This window comes from Solanum verrucosum, unplaced genomic scaffold (genome assembly GCF_900185275.1).
Source record: "Solanum verrucosum unplaced genomic scaffold, falcon-dt-bn FXZP01000007.1, whole genome shotgun sequence".
Lineage (NCBI taxonomy): Eukaryota > Viridiplantae > Streptophyta > Magnoliopsida > Solanales > Solanaceae > Solanum > Solanum verrucosum.
This window is the reverse complement of record NW_026020177.1, coordinates 2,377,648-2,401,233: the sequence shown is the minus strand read 5'-3', so window position 1 is coordinate 2,401,233 and position 23,586 is coordinate 2,377,648. Positions and strand designations below refer to the sequence as shown.

Genomic DNA, 23,586 nt, shown 5'->3' with positions numbered 1-23,586 from the left:
GAAAGAGAGAAATCTTAGAGTTTTTGAGAATAGGGAGAGTAATATGCAACAAGTAAAATTGAATTATATTCTAACTTTATGTTTTTGGTGTAATCAGATACATTGTCTCTATCATTGATGTTTTAGACTCATTATAGGGATAGGACAGTGCCTTTAGAGGTCATTATGTAAATATGGTTTTCAGTGTTGTACTGATTTAAAGAAATAGAAACAGTTACCAATCTCAAAAAAAAATCTAGAGAATGGTTACTTCATGATAAGGTAAAGTTGGAAAATTAGTTAATTCTCCCTTAATTTGCTAAAGTATAAATTTTTGGTGTACTAGACAAATTAAAAGTACTAGTTTCACGTTGAAACTTTTGGTGTCAATCACACTTTCAGGGACTGCAACAACAACATACCCAGTGAAATCCCACAAGATAATTTAATAAAACAAATACTTAATTAATACTTTCAAGGGACTGCAACAACAACACACCCAGTGAAATCCCACAAGATAATTTAATAAAACAAATACTTAATTAATACTTTCAAGGGACTGCAACAACAACACACCCAGTGAAATCCCACAAGTGGGGTCTAGGGAGGAACCTTACCAGTTTCAAAAAAAAAAAAAAGTGAGGTCTAGGGAGGATAGAGTGTATCAATACCTTACCACTACCTCGTGGAGGTAGAGAGGTTGTTCTAGAAAGACCCTCGGCTCAAGAGCAACAAATCCTTTTAGGGGATTGCAAAGTGAATATTGGACGTGTAAAAAGGTAAGAGGGGAGTAGAAAAGGAATGTGTACAAAGAGAAAAGGTATTTCAATTTTTATTGCCTGGTAGAGTTCTTCATAGTTCGATTGGCTTATTTCCTCACTACTTTCATCAATTAAAACAATATTATCGGCAAAAGTTATACACCAAGGACCTCCTCGCATATTCTATCGGTTAGTCATTCTTTAATGCACACTTATAACACATATAACTGGAGGTAGTTCCAATCCAACAAAAGGAGTGTCGAACAGATACTGTCGTGGAACAGCCTTAATGTCCCTCACCCTGCATCCGAAAAGAGGGGAAAATAATAACAGTAATCAACCACTAAGCAGCATAAGTTACAGCAAGATAAACTGCAAAACTGGCCAGAATTTGGATACCTAAAACCTACCACCATTAAATTTGAATTGCATTCAACAATCAATTGTTTTACCTCAGAGCGGCAAACAAACCCCACCCCCTCTCCTCTTCCTTTCAGTGCCATCAAACAACCCAGTTAGGGGTCGTTTGGTAGAAAAATAAATAATGCAGGGTTTAGTAGTGCAGGATATATTTTTTATCAAGTGTTTGGTTCCATTGCTTCTGACCTCATCTTGTGTTTGGATTAAAACTCTACAAAAAGCTTCTTTCCAATTATACCCTTGCATTATTGTGAGATTTTCTATTTTATGTAATCGGTAGATAATTGTCGGACAATATTATATTTTTATGGCCTTCTAAGTAGCTAGGAGAAGAACAATTTTGTTGTCATGTTTGCTATTTTCTCACTTGAATTATTGGAGGGTAAACAATTGTTATCTTAATAGATTAATCACTTAAAAACGTTACTTTTCAATTTAGAATAGATAGACCATCTACTTTAAATTCGAAAAGCCTGTAAACAATAGTAACATGAATCATCTACATTTACATATAAAAATTGCAAGTTGTAGTTTTAATATGTATGCAATTTATAAATTGTTCAAAATACAAACAATTAGAAACCACATATAAACCAACAAATAATATATTCAATTAAGATTACAAACGTCATGTGGTGATATATTTGTCTTTTCAATTAGTAAATGTTAAACAACTCACATTTTAAATATTGTATTGATATGTATTGCAATTATTTATTAACAAACAACTCTCTCTAAATAATAAAATTTGTAAGCTAATTTATTTAAATAAATTTACTAGTACAAATATAAAACATAAAATCAAGAAAATAAATAAAATGATTTGAAGGATATTTTTGTCTTTACATGGATACTCTCATGGTATTAAATCCAATGTATTACTAATACCACCACATGAAAGGTATTAGTAATACCTCCTCTAATACCATGTAGGGTGTATAATTAATCCATGGATTAGTTATACTTATGCCCAAAAATTCTACCAAACATAGTACTAAATAATACCATACATAATACATGGACTATTTCTCCTAATACCTCCTACCAAACGACCCCTTAATACACAAGTCTTTTTTGGAGGGACAGTCTTACTATTTCTTTAATGCAGTAGAAGAAAGCTAGTCTGCTAAAACTACATTCAACAACAACACCTGAATTAGTTCAGATGAATCTTGGCAACCTTAAAGACACAGAAAATCACCTCTTTGAGACAATGGAATGTTCACTTAAGGGGACAGAATCATTAAACAACACAGTTATATTGAGATAATCTGAGGCAAACTCACTATCATAAAGAAATTTGGTCGGAGGGTGGAACACAACAAAGTGATGGGAGAACTTAGAAGTATCTCTAAACTGGCAAAAAGCCCTAAAAATTAATTTGGCAATATTTTCTAATAATATATCTCTTGTATCAAACACTCCTTTTCTTTTTTATTTTTGAAACTGGTAACTTTGTATAGGTATGTTGGCCACCTCGAAGACACGTGAAACTTAAGTAATTACAGTAATCCTATGAAGTCAACTAACTGTACTTAATATTCTACACATTATTACTCTTTACACCAAAAACATAAAGAAGTGATGACATTCCATTTGGGTTTAGGTATGAAGCTCACTTTGCCTTCAAAAATTCTATCATTTTTTTTCCTCCCAAGTGATGACATTCCATTTGGGTTTAGGTATGAAGCTCACTTTGCCTTCAAAAATTCTATCATTTTTTTTCCTTCCAAGTGTTCCACCAGATGCAGGTTCGCACTGTTCTCATTGATATTTTCTGACTCTTGCTACCTCCCCTCCTAATCCAACAGCTTAAAAGGTCAGCAGAGAACTCTAGCATAGACCAATTCACCTTAGCAATATTGATGAATAAGGCCCACACTTAGTGTTGTAACTTTACAATGTAGTAAAAGGTGATTGTTAGTCTCTTTTGCCTCCTTACATTATGAGCATCTTGAAGCTATGAAGATACCCCTTTTCTGCAGTGCTTCACACTAACCAGGTAAAACATTTCACCTTAGTTGGTGCCATATTCATATGGTTTTCCAGGGGCCTATTGACCTACCTGTCAACTCACTCAGATGCCTTTGAACACCTTGTTCACTGAGAACACTCCATCTTGGTGGTGTCTCCATATGACGTTATCAGATTCCAGAGTAGTTCCTTCGAAGCCACCAGCTAGAAACAACAATTATGCCACTCTTGCTGTTTCCCAATCACTTAACAGCCTTCTGAATGCTAAAGTCCAGCCTTTAGCTGGGGAAATAGATCCTGCAAACCCCCTATCCACTCCAGTTCTCCTTCCGAAAGAAAATCTTGTCACCCCTGCCAATCATGTAGTATGAGTTCACCTTCAAAGCTAACCAGAAAAATGTGATTTGATGGTCCTTCATACTCCCACCCCAAAGAGACTGCATTATCAAAGACTTTTTTTTTATGAAGGTACTTGAGATGGTGTTTGTGCACCACTATTCAATTTGTCCATATTTATGTTGGATCACCTCTCTCCACAGGACCTGCTCTTCTTGATTATACCTCCATATCCATTTCATGAGTAAGCTTTTGTTCTGTAGCCTAACATTTTTCACCCCAAACCTTCATGTCCTCTGCTTTGTTGAACTGACTCCCACTTGACCAAGTTGAAGCTCTGCCCACTTCATTTCCCTACCACAGAAAATTTATTCTAAAAAAGAAATGTCTAGACTCTAGTGCCTTGATCACCTTGCTAGGGATAGGAAAAAAAGACATCACATATGTAGGCAAAGCATCTAACATAGAACTGAGCAAAGTAAGTCTTCCCCACAAAGAGAGGTATTGAGACTTCCATAAAGCTAAATTTTTTTCTCAGTCGAGACTATAATGACATCCCAAATTCCCAAAGCTTTATGCTTTGAGCCCAAAGGCATTCCAACATAGACAGTAGGCAAGTTCTCAACCCTACAGTCCAAACTGCTTGCTAACAGCTGAATTTGTTGAACCTCTTGAAGTTGAAAAAGGCTAATTTTCCTCCAATTGACTTCCAATACAGAACAAGCTTCAAAGACAAGCAGAATCAATTCAGTTGCACCCACCTTCTTAGGAATCAAAGGCACAAAGGTGGCATTGAAACTTTTCTCAAACATCTGTTGAGAATAAAAGTTCAGGAAGGTTTGCACCAAGTCATCCTTAAATACAACCCAAAAAGCCTTAAAAAGGTCATTGTGTATCCATCTGGACCAGGTGTCTTATCAATAGCACACAGTCTGATCCCTTCAAGTATTTCATCCTCGTCAAACTGTCTTGTTAGCCAATCTTGTTCAGCTGTTGCAATACTTGAGACACCTTGAATGTCAAGGCTTGACCTTCACCTTTCTGTTTTTCCCAGTATAGATTCTGGTAGAATTCCAAATTGAACTCTTTATAGTCAAAGGCTCAGTGCTACCAACTCCATCAATATGCAAAGAGTCAATTGTACTGAATCTTTTGTGAGTTGTCGCCACCCTATGGAAGTACTTTGTGTTTTTGTCCCCATTCTTAATTCTTTGGACCCTAGATCTTTGTCTCCAAGCAATCTCTTCATTCCTGGACACTTCTTCACAGTGTTGTTAAAAGCACTGAAGTGCTCGCTTTAAGTGATGCGACAGGCTTTCGCTCTAATGCCTTGAAGCGAGGCGATGGTGAATAAGGGGGCACTTCTGGGGGAAGCATGCTTTTTTTAAAAGCGAGAAAAAGCTCGCTTGAGCGAATTAAGTGCTAACTAGGGTTTTTCTAAAAAAAATTATAAAAATACTAACGCAAGTTTTTCCAAAATTTTCCCTCCTTTGTGCAACTGCTGCTGAAGCGCAAGGTTAATTTTTTCTTCTTCTTTTTCTTCTTCTCTTTCTGTTTCTCTGCTGTGCAAGGTAACTAGGTTTTTTTTTTCAATTTGCTGTTAGTAGCATTACCCTGTTTTTTTTCTTCTGATTTAAGATTCTCTGTTACTGTGTATGCTCTGTTTGTAAACTACTGCCTATGCTCTGTTACTGTGTATGCTCTGTTTGTAATACTACTGCCTATGCTCTGTTACTGTGTATGCTCTGTAATAATACTGCCTATGCTCTGTTTTTTTCTTTTCTTGTTTTGCTGCTCTGTTTTGTCTCTATTTTTTTCCCCTTTTTTTTTTTGCTGCTCTGTAACTTCTGTGGCTGTTCTCTTTTTGCTAGTAGTAAGTTCTATTTTTTTATTCAAGTTCAATGACACAAAAAAGGGAACCAACTTGGGTGTTTGGAACTCCAATGAAGAGTAACACAAAAGTCAAATGTGTCTTTTGTGATATGACATACACAATGGACTATCTATATTTGTTTGATATGTTACTTCTATGGAGTTCTTGGTTATTTATCTATGCATATTTAAGATGTTTTGTCTTTGTACTAAATAGCGGTTTATTTGAAAAAAAAGTGTGTGCTTCGCTACACACTTCTCACTTCGTTGAAGCAAGCCCTCGTCGCTTTTTTCCGCTTCTCGCTTCCCAAAACACTGCTTCTTCATATTCCACAGCCAAATCAGCCTTCTGAAACTGTTCATCTTCAGTTAGTGGTCTCTGCTTTTGGATAAGATCCAAATTACCAGCTTGTGACAATATTTATTTTTTGCTTCCTTCCAGTCTTTGATTTTCCTTTTATAAGACTCGGCTTGGAAGCTAGCTTGAAGTCTGTTCTTCATGATACATTTAAAGAAGTCCACCACTCCTGCACTTAACTCCTGAAACCCCCCACATAAAGCCACCATTTTGAAACTTAAAATTCCAATCCCCACAAGAAAACATAATTGGATTATGATCTATCCCAAATTTGGCAATATACTTGGGTTGATCTGTTGAAACATTTCATCCCACAGCAACAAGTAAAGGAATCTATCAATCCTGGAAGCACATCTGCTATTTTCACCCCCTCTCCAAGTATAGGATCCCCCAAATAAATGAGGATCAACAAGAATAACCCATATTCAAGTGTTTTTTTGGTGTGCTTCAAAATTCTGTGAAAATAGGTTTCAACATGGATCTTTCCATGGCATGACTTGGATGATTCCGTGTCTCAAGTTAGGTATCCTCAACTATAGCAACACTGGTATAGCCTCATATCAGCATCAAATGCTTCCAGTATTGAATTGAAAAAACAAAACAAAGAGAAGTCCAATACTACTCACCAGAAGTCCAAAAAGAGAAAGACCTTCCTGACGAATTACATGAGACCGCAGAAGATTTGGGTCCTGATTCAAAAGAATCAGAATGTCTGTCCTGCATCCATTAGAATTTTTTGTAATAAGAACTTCAGAGGGGAACACAAGGTGCATGCACAAAGAACAAGAAAAGAAAAAGAATCTACTTGCTGAAGGTTAATGTTATGGTCCATTACCCCATCAGTACAAGCTTTTTGTCGGAGCTCTGCAAAATATCAACTATAATATCGAATATGCCCTCATTAACAAGATCCCTGCAACCATTAACATATTTTCAGTTCTATCACCCACAAACCATAATTCGAGAAAAGTTCACTTGCCAGAGAGTAACAGATCTAAAATTAAAACAATCATCTTCATGCATACAGGACAACCATTTCTAGAACAAAGGAAAAGCCTGTGATGCATACCTGAGCAGCCGAACTTGCTGGACCATCTGTAAGCTCTTACTCAACGTGCAAAACTCATGCAAAAAGTGTATCTAATACAATAGGAAAAAGAAAAAGAAGAATCAATAACCATATGACCATGAGACTACTACTACTCAGAGGTTTCCTACCCAAACAACAAAAAGGAAACAAAATAATAGGTACATATCCGAATTTGAAGAAGATACTAACATGTGCTATGTAAAGAGTTAGTAGCAGTTGGTAGTAGAAGATACAAATGAAACTAGATACTCATTCTTATAGAAGAGTTAGTAAATATGAAAAATAGCCAAGTCCGACAGAATCATGTTTCAAAAGACGTGAAAAAAAATTGTCTCCACTAAGATTCTTTACCAAATTTTTCTTTGATTCTGCAGAAGTAGAAGGTGAACTCAACTTCGCAAATAATTCCTGAATAAAGGTATTATCATCTTTCAGGCGAGATACAACCTGTATCAAAATCAAAAGGTCAGTGGACTGTAAGCATGAGATTGAGCTTAAGTTACTAATATCTTACCATTGCATTGTTCAAACTGATTATGGAATTGAGATTTGCTATTGTTGCCTCATCCAACATTTGAGACAACACGACATCCTGAAATTAGTGACAAAACCAGTAAGTTCCATTCATGTTACATGCCAAAGCTTATAAGAGTACAAGATCATATTATACCTTTAGATAGCCAACTCTATAAGTTTGACGTATCTTTGAAAGGACTACCGAATCTTTGATAGGTATGGCCTATCCAAAAGGGGGAGAAATTATCAGTAAATTCAAAAGAACTTGCATTTAAACACCTCTGTCCATATTACTCAGATATGCTCAGCCGGAAACAACTAAGGGATCCGAAAATTACATAAGATACCTCCTTATATACGATGTGCTCCTTCAAAAAACTGCGATGATGGATATGTGGTGCCTCTGGGTCATCTGCAGACCAAATTTCAGGTCAATTATTCCAGAAACAAACTCAAGAAGTAGCTGGATAAAAACTTTAAAATTACTTGAGGGGCGTAGCAGCAATCCCTATTTTACAGATTACATGCATATCAAGGATCCTACTTGCATAAAACTTGAAATTATTCACCAAAGAACAATGAAAACCAGAGGTCTCTAATACCAACACAAATAAGAATTCACACATTCAGCAGAAGATGAACGTAGTGAAGATGAGGATGCTTAAGTGGATGTGTGGGCACACTAGGAGAGTTAAGGTTAGGAACGAAGATATATGAAGTAAGATGGGAGTGGCCTAAGTGGTGGACAAGATGCGGAAAGCAAGGCTAAGATGGTTTGGGCATGTAAAGAGGAGCATAGATTCCCCAGTGAGGAGGTGCAAGAAGCTGACAGTGATAGGTTTAAGCCAAGGTAGAAGTAGACCCAGGAAAAGTTGCGGAGAGGTGATTAGACATGACATGACATGTCTTTAGTTTCCCGAGGACATGACCCTAGATAGGAAAACATGGAGGTCAAGAATTAGCGTAGAGGGTTAATAGGTGGTCGAGCAATTTCTCTCTGTCCAGTGGGAAAGCTTGGCTCTATCTTACAGCACCTTGTCTGCTCCCTCTTCTACTTATCAAGATCATTATTATTATTCTATTATTATCTTATTTTTCAACTGCATTACTATTATTGTTGTTTTTACTTGGGTTATCATTTCTATTTTTGTTTGTACTTTTCTTTTCTGCAATACTCTTCCACCATAGCTTTCTCTTGTATTTGTCAAACCTATTTTTGAAAATGTTTTTCTTGAAACGAGGGTCTACTGGAATCAACTTTTAAACCTCACACAAGATAAGAGTAAGGAATGCGTAAACCCTATCCTCCCCAAACTCTATTGGTAGGGTCACACTAAGAATGTTGTTGTTGGATATTCTAAAGCATCACAAAGAATAGACAAGGAAAACCTATCAGTTGTGTATGGAGCACCAATAAACTTGATCGCTCATTTTTTTGATGAAACTTGATAAATCATTTACTCTAGTAGATAATGTCATCAAAGATCATTTCACTTTGTTTCATAAATTTCAACATTCCATGACCGCAATTTACAATGAATAAAGCCACGTCACAACAAAATGCATGTAATCTGTGGCTCAACTTCCAAAAAGTAAATGCAATACTTTTATCCTATTTAGAGCATTATATACATTTATCTACTTCAATCAAGATGGCATGAAGTTATTTTGGGAAAGGTGGTGTGGCCTCCATGGAGAACAAGATGAGGGAACCGAGGTTGAGATGATTCGGACATGTGAAAAGAAGGTGTGTGGATGCGCCCGTAACGAGGTGTGAGAGGTTGACAGCAGGAGCAAAGCGAGATAGAGGTAGGCCGAATAAGAACGAACTAGGGGAGGTGATTAGACAGGATATGGCAAAACCTCATTTTACCGAGGGCATTACCCTGAATAGGAAGATATGGAGGCTGAGGATTAAGGTAGAAGGATAGTAAGTAGATGAGTATTGTAGCACCTTAAGTGGGAGAGGGAAAGGGATAGCTTCCTCCTCTTCGCTTCTTAGTACTAGTAGTATTATTTAGCAGTCACGCATTCTCTTGTTCTTCAATGTATATTATTATGAGTTGCTTCCTTGCTTTGTCTCTTGCTCTTTTTGCTACCATATTTGTCTAGCAAACCTGCTTCAAAAATTTTATCTTTCGAGCCGAAGTTCTATTGAAAACTGCGTCTTTACCCCAAAAAGTAGGGCTAAGGTTTGTGTACATATTACCCTCTCCATACCCCACTTGTGGATTGGAATGGGTATGTTGTTGTTGTAATCAAGACGACATGAGAATCACCATAAGAGCAGGAACCCAATCACAAGAAGATTTAATCCGAACCTAAACCAAAACACAGAGTCTCCATGGGGAAAACTAAGCTGTCCCACATTTTTTTTTTGATAAGGTCAAAATTGCCCCATATTCAAGCTACAACAGTCCTTAAAGAGAAAGGAGAACCCTATCAAGATAAAAATGGATCATTTCAACTGGAAACAGAAAGTAGATGACAAACTTACATTCAAGGCATCCAACAATATCCAAAATCAACTCATCACCAAATATTTTTTCAAAGATCTGGGAACTATTGAGCAAAACTGCAGAAACCATAAAATCGTAAAGTTACTGAAATATAAGTATTAAACAAATATTGAAAAAAAGCAGGCAATACTAACTAATTCCTCTAACTATTTTGAAAATGATGTGAAGACTGTCAACATTCTCCAGGTCTTCACAGATTCTGAATAAATCCATCAGCTTTCCGAAAAAATCTTGCTGCAATAACAACAAATATCAACTCAGACGATTCAATTGTAGAAACTGAAAACAAGAAAAAAGAACAAACGGCAGAAACAAGTAGCTTTTACTATGGAGAAATACTATGCAACTGACTTCTCTTTGATTCTGTGTTCCTTTTTTGCTTCTTTCTTTTTTTTGGAAAGGGAGGGTGTTTGCCTTGCATATAGTGAAATAACTTACTGGGTGCAGGTAAAACAAACTTGTGTTTTCCTTGAGGATTTTTCCACAATAAGTAGCTAACATATCCAAAGCATCGGTGTTGTCAAAGGTGCACTTAAGCCCGAAGCAAAGCTCAAAACATGTTGAGCGGCGAACGCTTCGCGTCACTTGATGTGCAGTTCAATGGCACCATCAAGGCTCTAAGACAAGCTTTTGCTTGTGAATGAGCATTTCCTTGAGAGGGGACACTAGACAATTGATATTTCACTTTATAATCAATTTCTTTGTCCATATATTGGTTATTCATGCTTATAATTATTAGTTTTGGACTAAAAATATATATATGTATTTTTTTCTCCATTTGCGCCCTTTTGCATTAAAGCCCGCGCTTAAAGCTTCAATGAACCTTAAAGAGTTTTTTTTTCCTCTTTTCTCTTTTGATAACACTGCTAAGCGTTTCAATCTACGAAATCTAACAACAGTTCGAATTCTAGAATGCTGAAATGATAGTCACAAATACCTTTTAAAATAGAGGAAGTAAAATCCAGATTAATTCCGCAAATGAATTTCTTTTATACCCGAAAAATCTCTAATATCCAGTGGCGCACGGTTCGAAACTCGATTGGATAACGGCACACCCTCTACCCTTATCCACTTAAATATCATGTCTTTGGCTACAACGGGTCCGAAACAGGGACTTGCACCTAACCCAAAAAACTCACACTACGCTCTTACCACTAGAGCGAAGCCTTGGGCCTTCTCGAATGAAAATTTTGTGGAATGGAACCAGTTGATGATGGCATGAGCCCTTTTTCAAGTTGTGCCTAAAGGTGGGATTACATGAAGACAGGATAGACAGAGTATTGGATAGCTTTTCTTACATGACCACCACACAACATGACCAATTTAAATGGACTTGAAAAATCAACTAGCAGCCATACTTTTTTAATGATAACTAGCAGCCATATTTTAATATCCCAACTTCTCAAATGAGACAATTTATTATGACTCATCATCATAAGTAAAGTTCCTTGCACAAAGTCAAACGTGATGTGATAAATAATTGATTCTAACAAAAAGAAGATGCATTTAAAATGTCTTCCTTCTTTTTTTTTCCGAAACTGGTAACTTGTATTCCTCAGCATTAAGGGCAATGTTGGCCACCTCCAAAAAGTAGTAACAGATAAGGGAGGGAAAAAAAGAAACATAAATACTTACAAAGAACCTATGAAACCACTAATTGGATTTCCCTTCTATATTTTGTTCTTTACACCAAAAACCTAAGGAAGTAATTACTTTCCATTTAATCTTTTGTATTGAGCATTCTTTTTCTTCAAAAATCCTCTAATTCCTTTCCTTCCAAATATTCCACCAGATACAAGCAAGTATCATCCTCCACCACTTCTTTTGACTCTTGCTGCCCCCCCTTCTGATCCAACAACTCAATAAGTCTGATGTGTGTTCTGGCATACACTTGTTTAGGCTAGTTAAATTGAAGAATAAAGCACATATTTGTGTTGTTACATTGCAATGCAAAAATAGGTGTTTGCTGGTTTCAGTGCCTCTTTGCATAGTTAGCATCTAGAGGCTATGTTGATCCCCTTTTATGTAATGCTTCATGAGTCAAATAGGCTCTCCTAGCTACCAACTAGACAAAACACTTCACTTTAGTGGGAGCCACACTCTTCCAAACAACACTCCATGGCCCTGTTACCCTTCAACCAGTTACCGATAGACCCCACTTATACAATCTGTTGACAGAGAATCTTCCACCTGGGTGTTTTCTCCATAATAGACTGTTTGTTTCCAAATTAGTGCCTGGAAAGCCTTCTATCATATTCAGTAGTTCAATTACCTCTTCTATCTCCCAGTCATTTAACAACCTTCTAAATGCCAAATTCCACCCTTGTTGAGACCACAACTCACTGTTTTTGCTATCCGGATGCACACTGATAGAACAAAGTCCAGGAAACAAACTTTGAAGAGATCCTTGACTAGTCGAGTCTTCTTTCCATAATAAAACCTTATCCCCTTCCCAACTTTAACTTGTATATTAACTTCTAGAGCTGGCCAAAAGCTTCTGATAGTCCTCCATACTCAAACTCCATAAGTGATTGTTACTTCACTTGAACACTATTCCCCTTCTTGGCCAAATTTGTGTTGTATCACCTCTTTCCATAGTGCATGCTCCTCTTGGTTGTACCTCCATAGCCACTTGCTCAGCAGACTTTAGTTCTGTAACTAGAGCTTCCTAACTCCCTAACCCCCACAATTCCACCCTTATTGAACTTCTGTCCATTTTACTAAATTGAAACTGCTCTCAATTTTATTTCCTTGCCAAAGAAAATTCCTTCTCAAAGCATCTACAATTTTGATCACCTCACCAGGTATAGGGTAAAGGGACATCACATAAGTTGGTAAGGAATCTAGCACAGAGTTTATTAAAGTGACTCTACCTCCCAATGAAAGGTATTGAGACTTCCAAAGTGCAAACTTCCTCTCAGTTTTCTCAATAATTCCATCCCAAATAGTAATTGTTTTATGGTTTACCCCCCCCCCCCAATTGCCTAGATAGACTATTGGTAGCTTCTCTACCTTACACCTCAAGATATTTGCTAGTGTTTGTATCTGTTGAACTTCTTTTATAGGAAAGATACTGCCTTTTCTCCAATTAACCTCGAGTCCAGAACAAGCCTCAAAAACTACCAGAATCACCCTTAAATAGCATAATTGTTCATGGTCTGCTTCACTGAACACTATTGTATCATCGGCATACAGTATATGTGTCAACTCCATATTCTCATTTGCCATGTTTCTTAATTTGAAGCCTCTGATCCAATTATTTAGCGACGCTTTCCTCATTAAACTGTCCAATCCCTCCATAACTATAATTAAAAAGAATGCAGATAGAGGATCCCTCTGTCTAAATCCTCCTGCTGGGAAAAAACCTGAAGGTTCTCCATTAACAAGGATGTAGAACCTGGTGGTTTTAATACAAAAGTCTATCCAACCAAGCCAACAAATTCCAACCCCATCTATCTAAGAGTGTTGATCAAGAACTTCCAATTTAAATGGCCATACGCTTTCTCAATATCTAACTTGCACATAAACCCCGTATCATCTCCTCTAATTCTAGTGTCAATACACTCACTAGCAATTAAAGCAGCATCCATTATCTGTCTACCTTCAATGAAGGCCATCTAATGTTTGTTCACAAGCTTGCTTATCACCCTCTTCAATCTCTTTACTACAACCTTGGCTATAATTTTGTACACCCTTGTGATCAAACTAATTGGTCTAAAATCTCTCAGATCATTTGCCCCCACCTTCTTTGGAATAAAAGCTACAAATGTAGCATTAAAACTTTTTTCAATTTTTTTATGAGTGGTGGAAGTTGTGGAAGGTCAACATTAAGTCCTCCTTTACAGTTTCCTAGAAAGTTCTAAAAAAACAATTGTGTAACCATCTGGGCCAGGTGCCTTGTCTACTGCACACATTTTGATCCCTTTTTAACATCTCTTCCTCTTAAAACCTTCTTGTAAGCCATTGTTGCTCCTCCATAGTAATAGTTTGAACTTCAAAAATATTCAAATCTGATTGCCAACTTTCAGATTGTTTGTAAAGATTTTTTATAGAAATCCACAGTGGACCTCTTAATTTCCATAGAATCAGAGGACATAACCCCATCGATCATCAAAGAATCTATAGTGTTGATTCTCTTATGCGCAGTGGCCATTCTGTGGAAATACTTTGTGTTCTTGTCACCCCCTTTGTTCCACTGAATTCTGGATCTCTGTCTCTAATGGATTTCTTCATTTCTATCCAACTCTTCATACTCCATGGCCCAGTGGGCTTTCATCAGTAACTCATCATCGGTAAGAGGTCTGGCCTCTTGTATGAATTCCAGACTCCCAATTTACTCCAAAGGTTGATCATTTCTAGCCCTCCAATTACCATTATTCTCCTTTCTCCATTCTTTGAGTTTTACTTTCAAAAGACTCAGTTCTGTTGCTAACTTAAAGTCTGCTCTTCCTGTCTTATTAAAAGAATTTCACCAGTCTTGTATTTTGGATTTAAGCCCTTCCACATTAAGCCACCATATTTCCAACTTGAAATATGCTCTCTTGAAGACCTCATCCCCACATGACAACAAAATTGGGTTATGGTCAAAACCCAAACTATTCAAGGAACTCTGTATGATTTTATTAAACAACTTGTCCCAAGGAAATGAATACATGAGACTGTTAATCCTTGATGCATTTCTATGATCTGACCCTCCTCTCCAAGTGTAAGATCCCCCAAATAAAGGGGGGTCTACTAGCTCAGTTCATTGATACAGCTAGAGAAATCTACCGTTGCTCCTGAAAGTTTGGTATTATTTGTCGTTTTTGAAGGGAATCTGTTAGTGTTGAATCGCCACAAACCACCCAAGGTCCTTTACAAAAGCTTTTCATTGCACCTAATTCTACCCATAACTCCTTCCTTTCATTTCTATCTCATGAAGCATATACTGCTATAAGAAACCAAGTGAAATCTACATTAATGCCGATCAACTTGCTACTGCTCATCTGATTTCCACTCTCCACCATCTCCCAAGACCTTTTATCCCACATAATAATTATACCCCTTTTACTACCTAATGCCACCATCCAAATTCCCCCCCATCAATCAATTACCCTCTAGCTATTGAATATGATCTCCTACTGCTCCCTTTAATTTTGTCTCCACCAAAACTATAATATCTACTCCCCCTTGTTGTAATCTACTCCTCACCAAATTTCTCTTGTCCTCCAAGTTAAGCCCCCTCACATTCCATGATAGGTTAGTGAGCTTCATTATAACTGAGTGATTAGTTTCCTCCCCCTGCTTTTTTATTCACTCCTGGGCTTCTCTTCTTTGAATTTTTAGAAAAACAAGTTCCTCAATTCCTTCGGAACTCCCTGTTTCCCCCTTTTCTATCAAAATCGAAACAGAATTCTCTTCTTTATTTCTTTATTCCTTTCCTGGTCAATTTTTAGGAACAACACATTGGCTTCCTCTGTGCATCGTTCAAAAGCAGCTCCAAATTCTTGACTGAGCCTAGGAATATTGCTCTGTACCGAGTGATGTGCCCTCTCTTCTTCTTCTTTACTACAACCAGAAGCATCGCAAATAATAGGAGTTGGCTCCCCCGGTTGAACAAATTGTTGCATATTCCCTCGTTCTTCACTATAACTAATTTTATAATCTCTTCCCCCATTGTTGTTATCTAACAGTTCTACGAGCTTTTGTTCTTCTTCTCTTGATTTTTTTCCCTCAAGATCCTCTTGCTTCACTCTCTACCATCGCATTTTCTTCTCTGATAGCTTCTAGGTTGTTTCCTCCATATATTTTATTAAAGATCAGTTGTCCAGCACTATCTAGCTTATACTTCTTTTCTGGGGCTAAAGTACTCTTGGGCCTGGACAAGAGGCCCAAATCTGATTTCAAATTTAAATGAGTCATGTGCAAGTCACAAGTCTCATTACACCTTTCCCCTCCAGTTGTCTTTCTCTTACAACCCACATGTTGTTTCTAACTAGAATCCCTTAATTGATGGGATTCTAGTACAGAATTACAGCTTGCACTTTAGATTATCCCCTGGGTAAAACCATGTACTGGATTCAACCTTGTTTCTTCTCCATTGGTTCCATAACCTGATTCTGGTACTATTTCAAACCTGGGTTTGCACTCCACCCATATCGGAAAGTGGTAAGTAATTTCGTTCCATTCTATGGAGACCTCCTTGGGTATTTTTCTACCGTCACTCGCCACCAGAATCCTTGCCCACTTCATCTGGTTTTTTAGCTCTGTTTCTTCTTCAGTTGCAATCCATCCTCCACAGACTCCTCCAATTTCTCGGAAGACTTTCTGAGACCGCAAGTGCAGGGGAATGCCTACTAGTGTGATCCAAATTTCTTTGACTGTTAAGGAGTTTGGGATTCTTCCTATAAAAGGGTTCCACCATTCCATATGGAAGCTGCAATTCTTCCATCTCCATTGCCGTTTTAAGGTTTGCTCTGCCATGTGTTTGTTTGGAAATTCAAACAGAAATGAGTCGCCATTAAACTCGTAGATGTTGACACCAAATGCTTTCTTCCAGTTTGTTGAGGACCACCTTCTGATGTCAGCAAGTGTTGGTTTTTCCTTCAACTCCTCTCTGCAATAACCAACTACACATCTCTTGAGTAGGCTATCTTCCTGATCATTTATTCTATCAGTCACTTTTATGTTGCCAATCCTACTCTTTATCTCAACAGTGCAGAGAGTTTGTGAGCCATTTACTCTCTTGTACAACTGCTGCAAAAGGGCACTTGACATCCATCACTCTCGGAGGAGGTATCTGTACCTTTCTCCTCTGCCATTTAATGAACCTTTCTATCTTTAATGCAATATCCATCCACCCAACACTCAATGTTAGCTCTGGAATGATTAAGCCAGACCTTCCCCATCCATTTAATGAGATTATGCTTATAAATCTCCCATGTTGATTGTTCTTTCTAGTGCAAAAAAGGGCGGACTCCTTTTATGAAAATCTCCATCTCCTGATCTTTCAATGCTTTTTTCATACAAAAGCATATCCACTCCATAGATTTCTGTTCACATTGGACCTTCGCATCATCTTCCTACTCCTTTCCACCCATTCATACCATTCAGACTTGCCATTTTCCCACCTTGTAATATCAAATTACTTAAACCCTGCGTTGAAATAGATCCTATGTCCTCCATCCTTAAAAATAGAATTTCTGGTTGAGCTAAAAAAGAAAAGAGAAAAAAGAGTAACCACAGAAGGTGATAACTCAGGGAGGTGAGAGAGAGGTTTTCCGGTAAGGAATGCCGGAAAAGTGTCAAGAAAAGATGTTTCTCCTTCCTAGGAAGTAGGAGAGAGAAGGTTTTTGGTTTTCGTGCTTGAGAGCATTTGTTTAGCTCATTTCACATGTGTTTTGATAGATGTGAAAATGCTGTTATACCAGGGCCAACACTCTAAGAGAATTTTGGAAGCAGTCTTAGCTTTTGTTCATATTTTGTATAGTGAATTATAATGAATGGCAATTGTAATGGAAACCTTCACCCTTGATGAAGATTCATTGATCCAGCTACAAATTAGTATGCACAACTGAACAATTGACAAAGCTTACATCATGCAATATTAGTTCTGTCACACGCAACTGATCAGCAACACCACTCTCTACAACTATCTGCACAAGAAACAATTGAACAGCACTCTCAGAGATCCGGGATATGATTTGAAATATATACTCAGGCGTATCTTTCAACAACAAAACAAACAGGGTTTTACCATTTGGAATTTTGTTATACTGAAATTGGTCGAAAACCTTTCAATTTATTGTCATAGGTTTTTTTTCTTTGGAAGTATAGAAGCGCGGGGTGGTGTAGACAATTACTCTGGTAAAGACAAGTCTAACAAGTAACTCAGAAATATTAGAGGAAACCAGAAGTCCAGAACTTCTTATAACATAAAAGATGCACAAAGCAGGAAAATGGCAACACCTTTAATATCAAGGGAAGCGTAGATAGCTCAACTGGAGGCAGTTCTCTCAAGTCACTGCTGGCACTATGAAATGTCTCATCTGGAAATAACATCAAAAAGAAATGAACAGTAAACATATATATTGAACCATTTCAACAAAATTATTTAAAAGATACTAACTTGAGAGCACAAGAAATCCCAAGCAGCAGTAGTCCAGGAATGGAACCTTATTTAGAAGTATTGAATAGGTTTCCAGGAATGAAAAATGGTCCAGTTAGCAATACTTTCTATTCTTTTATGTTCCTTACTTCCTCGGAAAGATCCAGACTCTACTATGTAATTTTCTGGTTTCTTCAAGTAAGGATGTCTAAGTGAACAAAGGGCACAAGGGTAACAATTTGTCCATGCGTTCAACAACAACAATCATGCCTCAGTCCCGAACAAGTTGGGTCGGCTAAATGAATCTTAACTGATCATGTTTCTCCATTTAAAATCATCTCTGTTAACTGTCTGTCCATGTGTTCTAACAGTTTAATTTATGAGTATACTCACTTTCCCCAGAGACATAAGACAGCCAGGAAGAAGTCTAATAGTATTCCAGTTCACATGACAAATCATTTTTTTAATTTGGTTATCTCGGCCTCAGACGTAAGTTTGCATAATGCCCAACTACGCCAGAGTATTAACTTGAATAGCCAATCTTTAGCATAAGGTATCAGGTATACTTGCTGTGGTACCTAGCAATCATGATTTATTCAAGACAAGAACGACAGCAACTGAAACTATTTTTCAAACAACCCTTGGTAATCTTTATTTTTTAATAAAGCAGCCAACCCTTGGTAATATGAAATTTTAAACCTAAATTTAGTGTTTGATTTTGAGTTGTGAACTGAAGCCTTGGTGACTTGATGCTACAACTCCAGAAAACAATCTTGTTCCAATTCTAAACCAGAAACATATTGTGAAAGTCAGGTGTAGCTTGTTCATTTGTTCAACTGAAAAGTATGAATAAACATCTATGCATGACAAACACAGGTGTGGTTGTCCCCCGGTAAGTATTATCAATTACTAATGGCCAAAATAACTAAGCATCGAAATGGTAAGATGCTCTGTTAAACTAATGGATACAAAATATTTTTAATATAAGTAGGATGTAGAGACTTACAATTAAGGCTACTGAATTGCATGTTTCTCTGCACACTACAGATGCTGTCCCTACAGAGAGAAAAAAGAAAAGGCAGAAGATGTTATTTAGATGATCATTTGTACCACCTCCTGAAAATCTGGAAAATAAACCTCAAGAAAAATAGATTACAACCAAGAAAAAGTGGGTGAGACGCTAGAAAATTATTTCAAGACTTGCCATATGTATGAGCAGCCAGTGGTCTCTTGAAAACTAAGAGCCAGTTCAGTTGAATACTCCGGATCCCTCCAAGAAATAATTGTATCTGAGAAAAAGAAAATACTTCCCATTAAGAAGCTATATAAGACAACAGTAAAATCGTGAAAAGGAAGAATGACAAATAACTACACTTAAGAATACCTTCTTGCTTACGGTAGATATCCTCTGCACTGATGCGGTGCATAAGCAACGTTTCATGCTCGTGTTCATCAGTTACAAGTAAACCTGGTTCTTCCGATCTCTGCATCATAGAGTCCCAAGTTCTAAATATGGGGGTATTCATATTTAAGATTTTTGCCAAGAGAAAGCAAAAGGTACCAAGTTCTTGCAAGTCTTTCCAGTAACGGTTACCTCTAGATAATCTACAGTTACATGCCCTGTTCCCTGGTCATCCCACTTCCCATCATCATTCAGACGATAGACCTTTACACGCTGCACAAGAATGATATGAAGTGTAAATTACAAAATAAGCTGATCACACAAAGAAAGAAAGAAAGAAACTATTTACATAAAACTTTATACAGACAGCTAAAGAAAATTCTTTATAATTCAATTAATCGACAACAGTTTGAATCCCAAACTAGTTGCAGCCTGCTGTATGAACCTCCTTGAAGCAATCCATTCAAACACTAATTAATTTATCGAGTTAAAATAGTTCAGAGAAAAATAGATGCTTTGATATCTCTCATAGACGATCAGAATAATTTTTTTGAAATGACAATCAGAATATTTTTTTCCAATGTTCAGATGCAAAGCAGACAAACTCAGAACACAGAACAATTTATTTGCACATTTTTTTTAGCAGAAAGCCATACATAGTTACAAACAGTCTTCTGGAAAGCAAAAAGTGCAAGGGAAAGACAAGGCCTGAAGACATTAAGTGAGAATCGAAGAACAAGCTTGATAAAATGAAGTGCCAACTAAAAGAAAACACAGGATAACTGGCATGCATGAATTAGTAGTTATAACAATTAAAAAAAACACAACCAATTTTTTTAGGTAAATAAACAAAATAACCACATATGTTGAGTTAGAAAGCAAACAGCATGCATTCCTTACACAATAAGATGAAACATACAACAACAACAATGATAACAACATACCCATTGAGATTCCACAAGTAAGATACGGGGAGGGTAGGATGTATCAGACCTTAACCCTACCTTTATGGGGTAGAGAGGTTGTTTCCGATAGACCTTCGGCTCAAAATAAAAGTTTTTGAAGTAGGTTTGCAAGAAAATATGACAGCAGAGGAGCAAGAGACAAAGCAAGGAAGCAACGGATAGTGATATACATTGAAGAATAAGAGAATACACGACTACAAAATAACACTATTAATACTGAGAAGCAGAGAGGAGGAAGCTAGTCCCTTGCCTCTCCCACACAAGATTCGGCAATACTCGGCTACCTATTAGCATTCTACCCTAATCCTTGACCTCCATAGGCTCATGTCTTCAGTCTTAATAAAGTTGTGTCATATCCTATCTAATCACCTTCCCTTAGTTCTTTTCGGCCTACCTCTACCTATATCCTAACTCCTGCTACAACCAACCTCTCACACATTCTTACCGACGCATATGTGCACCTTCTCTTCACATGGATGAACTATCACAGTCTCACTTCCTTCATCTTGTTCTCCATGGAGGCCACACCTACCTTGCCTCGTAGAACTTTGTTCCTAATCATATCTCTCCTAATATACCCACAGATCCATGTGAGCATCCTCATCTTCGCAGACCCGCACTCTACCCCATACAACAAAGTTGGTTTTACCACCACTCTATATAACTACCTTTAAGCTTTGGCAACACATTCTTATCCAAGAGCACCATTGAGGCAAGCCGCCATTTCACCCACTCTGATCCAATACATTGTGCAAAACCCACCGAAAAAAAAAAAACCTAAAATCCCATAGAGATCTTCAGGTGCTTACCTTGTGGCTAGAATTAGACGGCCCTCTCTTTTGTAAACGATAAGAAGGCTTCAAAAGAGAGAAACTCAGAAGAAATTTGGGTGGCCAAAAAAAGCTTCTAGGTCAAATCAGAGAAAAAGAGGGTCAGAGAAGGTTTTGAGTGGTCCGAAATAAGATCCGGTTCATATTGGAAGAGAGAGAAGGTCGGAAAAGGGTTCAGGCATGTGAGCATGGTCCTACCAGAACAGTGGAAGAGATGATCGAAGAGAAGGATAGAGGATAGAGAAAGCCGAAAAAGGGCTTTTTGGAGCTTACCTCGAGATGTGGGCATAGGAGCATAGTGGATGCATTTCAATTGCAATGTACAACTTTCAATGTGATGACTTCCTTCAAAACATCTCTTATTTCTTTCTTTCCATATAGTCCAAGCTATACAAAGAAAAAGGGGAATAGCACTCCAAGTCTTCTTTAAGGATACTTCTGGACATACAATTTTCCCACTCTCTAACCCATTCCTCAACTTTTTAGTACTTGCCCATTGGATTCCAAAATTAACCATGAACATGATCCATAATTGCCAAGTAAACTCGCAATGCACAAAAATATGATCCATTGATTCACATGATCTCTCATACAAGTAGCATCCTTTACACAAGATCCAACCCCTTTTCATCAAAATTTATTGTGTCAGACGTGCTCAAGAAACACTAGCCAACCAAAAACAAGTAACTTTTATTGGAATTGAGGTCTTCCATATCGTCTTCCAAGGTCACTTTCATATTTTTACTAATTTCTCAGCATTGAATACTTCATACCATGAACTGACGATAAAAGAACACTTTTTTATTAGCTTCCAAGAACAGGTCATATTCTTTTTCTAACATTAACTCTACTGATTGCATCTTCTGAAGAATAAATCACCTTCTTGCATTTCCTGTCAAGGTGGTTCCTTTTGATTGGAAGTCTCATCCTATATCAGAAAACATGTTTGCTAAACAAACTTCAAAATTGTAAGACAATCAATATAGGTTAGGAAATGGATCTTTCAGCAACCCAAAACACTCTCTATTACCTTTCCAAAGTCTAATCTTCTTCTCATTGTCATCATCAATCTAACATACCTATTGAATTCTTCGAAAGGTTACAAATCTACCTCCAAACAGCTACTTCATATGGTGCTTTAACTTCCTTAGGTGCAGGAATCCTCTATCCATATTTATCCCCTACCACAACTTTCTCATAGGTTTTTTCACATCATTTAACCATATCCATTTGCATAAAAAACTTTGATTGTGAGATCTAAGATTTCTAACTCCAAGCCCCCCGTCGTTCTCCGCCTTACTTAATGATACTTCATCTTCCCTACATAATCTTTCCATAGAAACTACCTTCTAAACTGTCTCTGCATTCTCAAATTCCCTTTCAACAGACCTACTCTACTCTTTCAATTTACTTTTGAGGGCTTACAACTTACAGGCAAGGATATAATCTGGCTTCCCAGATAAAGAGAATGAACTCCACCAATTTGGACTCTATCTTTGAAACTTGTGATGCTCAACCACCAGTTTTCGGATTTGAAGTATCTCTTGTTCTTGATCCAATTACCCCCTTGTAATGAAACAGGAACATGATCGGATGCCAATCTTTGTAGGGTACTTTGTTTTATGTTATTGAAGCTAGTATCCCACTTTTCTGAAATCATAATTCTATCAATTCTGGCGGCTCCATCTTGAGTATCCCCTTTGAATTAAGTGTATCTCCCATCTTGTAACGATAGATCTATCAACTTAAGATCATTTTTAATGTCTGAAAACTCCACCATCCCCAAATTTCTCCTCCTAGCATTCCTTTTCTCTGATATGAATCTAGTAGTATTAAAATCTCCACAATCAGCCCATGGACCTTCCACTAGACCTCTAATATCAGTCATTTCTTTCCACACCTTCCTTCTTTCAACATAACAATTAGGAGAATAAACTCCAGTAAAGTGGCAGGCAAAAGAGAGCTTCAAATTTGTAGGTTAAAGTGTAGGATCGAATCTCTAGTATCTCCCCATTCCATATTCTACTATCCCAAAGCATTAGGATTCCCCCTCGAGTGCCACTAGCCTCTAGTTGAGCAAATTTAATCCATCTACCACCCCAAATTTGTTTAACGATATCATAAATGTCCCCCTCCAATTTAGTTTCCTGGAGGCAAATGATGTCAGCCTTCCAGTCCACCATCATCTGTACAATACTCCTTCTATCTCTGTTGTTCAACCCCCTTGCATTCCAGGAAACTAGTTTGAACTGCATAGATCCAAAGCTAGCATCTTCCTCCCCTTATTTCTATTCCCACTGCTTTTATATTTAACATCAAAAAAAAAAAAAGCTTTTGAGTTCTTCCGCACCTTTGAACCTTCCTTTCTTACACACACTATTTATCTATATCTTTCTTGCATGCCAGCTGCTATCAACCTGTAAGAGCAGTTCCTCATGTCCTTGGATATCAACCCCAAGAGTTTGCTCAGCTTGACTA

At 37.4% G+C, this 23,586-nt stretch overlaps 1 protein-coding gene across 1 annotated transcript in view; it reads right to left on the bottom strand.

Annotated features, from left to right (window-relative positions):
- Positions 1-23,586, bottom strand: part of LOC125829072 (uncharacterized) — a 56,210-nt gene that overhangs the window by 22,868 nt on the left and 9,756 nt on the right. Inside the window, exons 3-17 of the mRNA XM_049508346.1 lie at positions 19,506-19,586; positions 19,296-19,395; positions 19,116-19,200; positions 18,918-18,967; positions 17,773-17,852; positions 17,400-17,459; positions 9,960-10,059; positions 9,804-9,881; positions 7,654-7,718; positions 7,461-7,529; positions 7,305-7,382; positions 7,142-7,237; positions 6,770-6,840; positions 6,536-6,613; positions 6,327-6,417 (exon numbers count right to left, since the gene is read on the bottom strand). Coding sequence (XP_049364303.1) covers positions 6,327-6,417; positions 6,536-6,613; positions 6,770-6,840; positions 7,142-7,237; positions 7,305-7,382; positions 7,461-7,529; positions 7,654-7,718; positions 9,804-9,881; positions 9,960-10,059; positions 17,400-17,459; positions 17,773-17,852; positions 18,918-18,967; positions 19,116-19,200; positions 19,296-19,395; positions 19,506-19,586 — 1,182 coding nt within the window. The remainder of the gene's footprint in view (positions 1-6,326; positions 6,418-6,535; positions 6,614-6,769; positions 6,841-7,141; positions 7,238-7,304; positions 7,383-7,460; positions 7,530-7,653; positions 7,719-9,803; positions 9,882-9,959; positions 10,060-17,399; positions 17,460-17,772; positions 17,853-18,917; positions 18,968-19,115; positions 19,201-19,295; positions 19,396-19,505; positions 19,587-23,586) is intronic.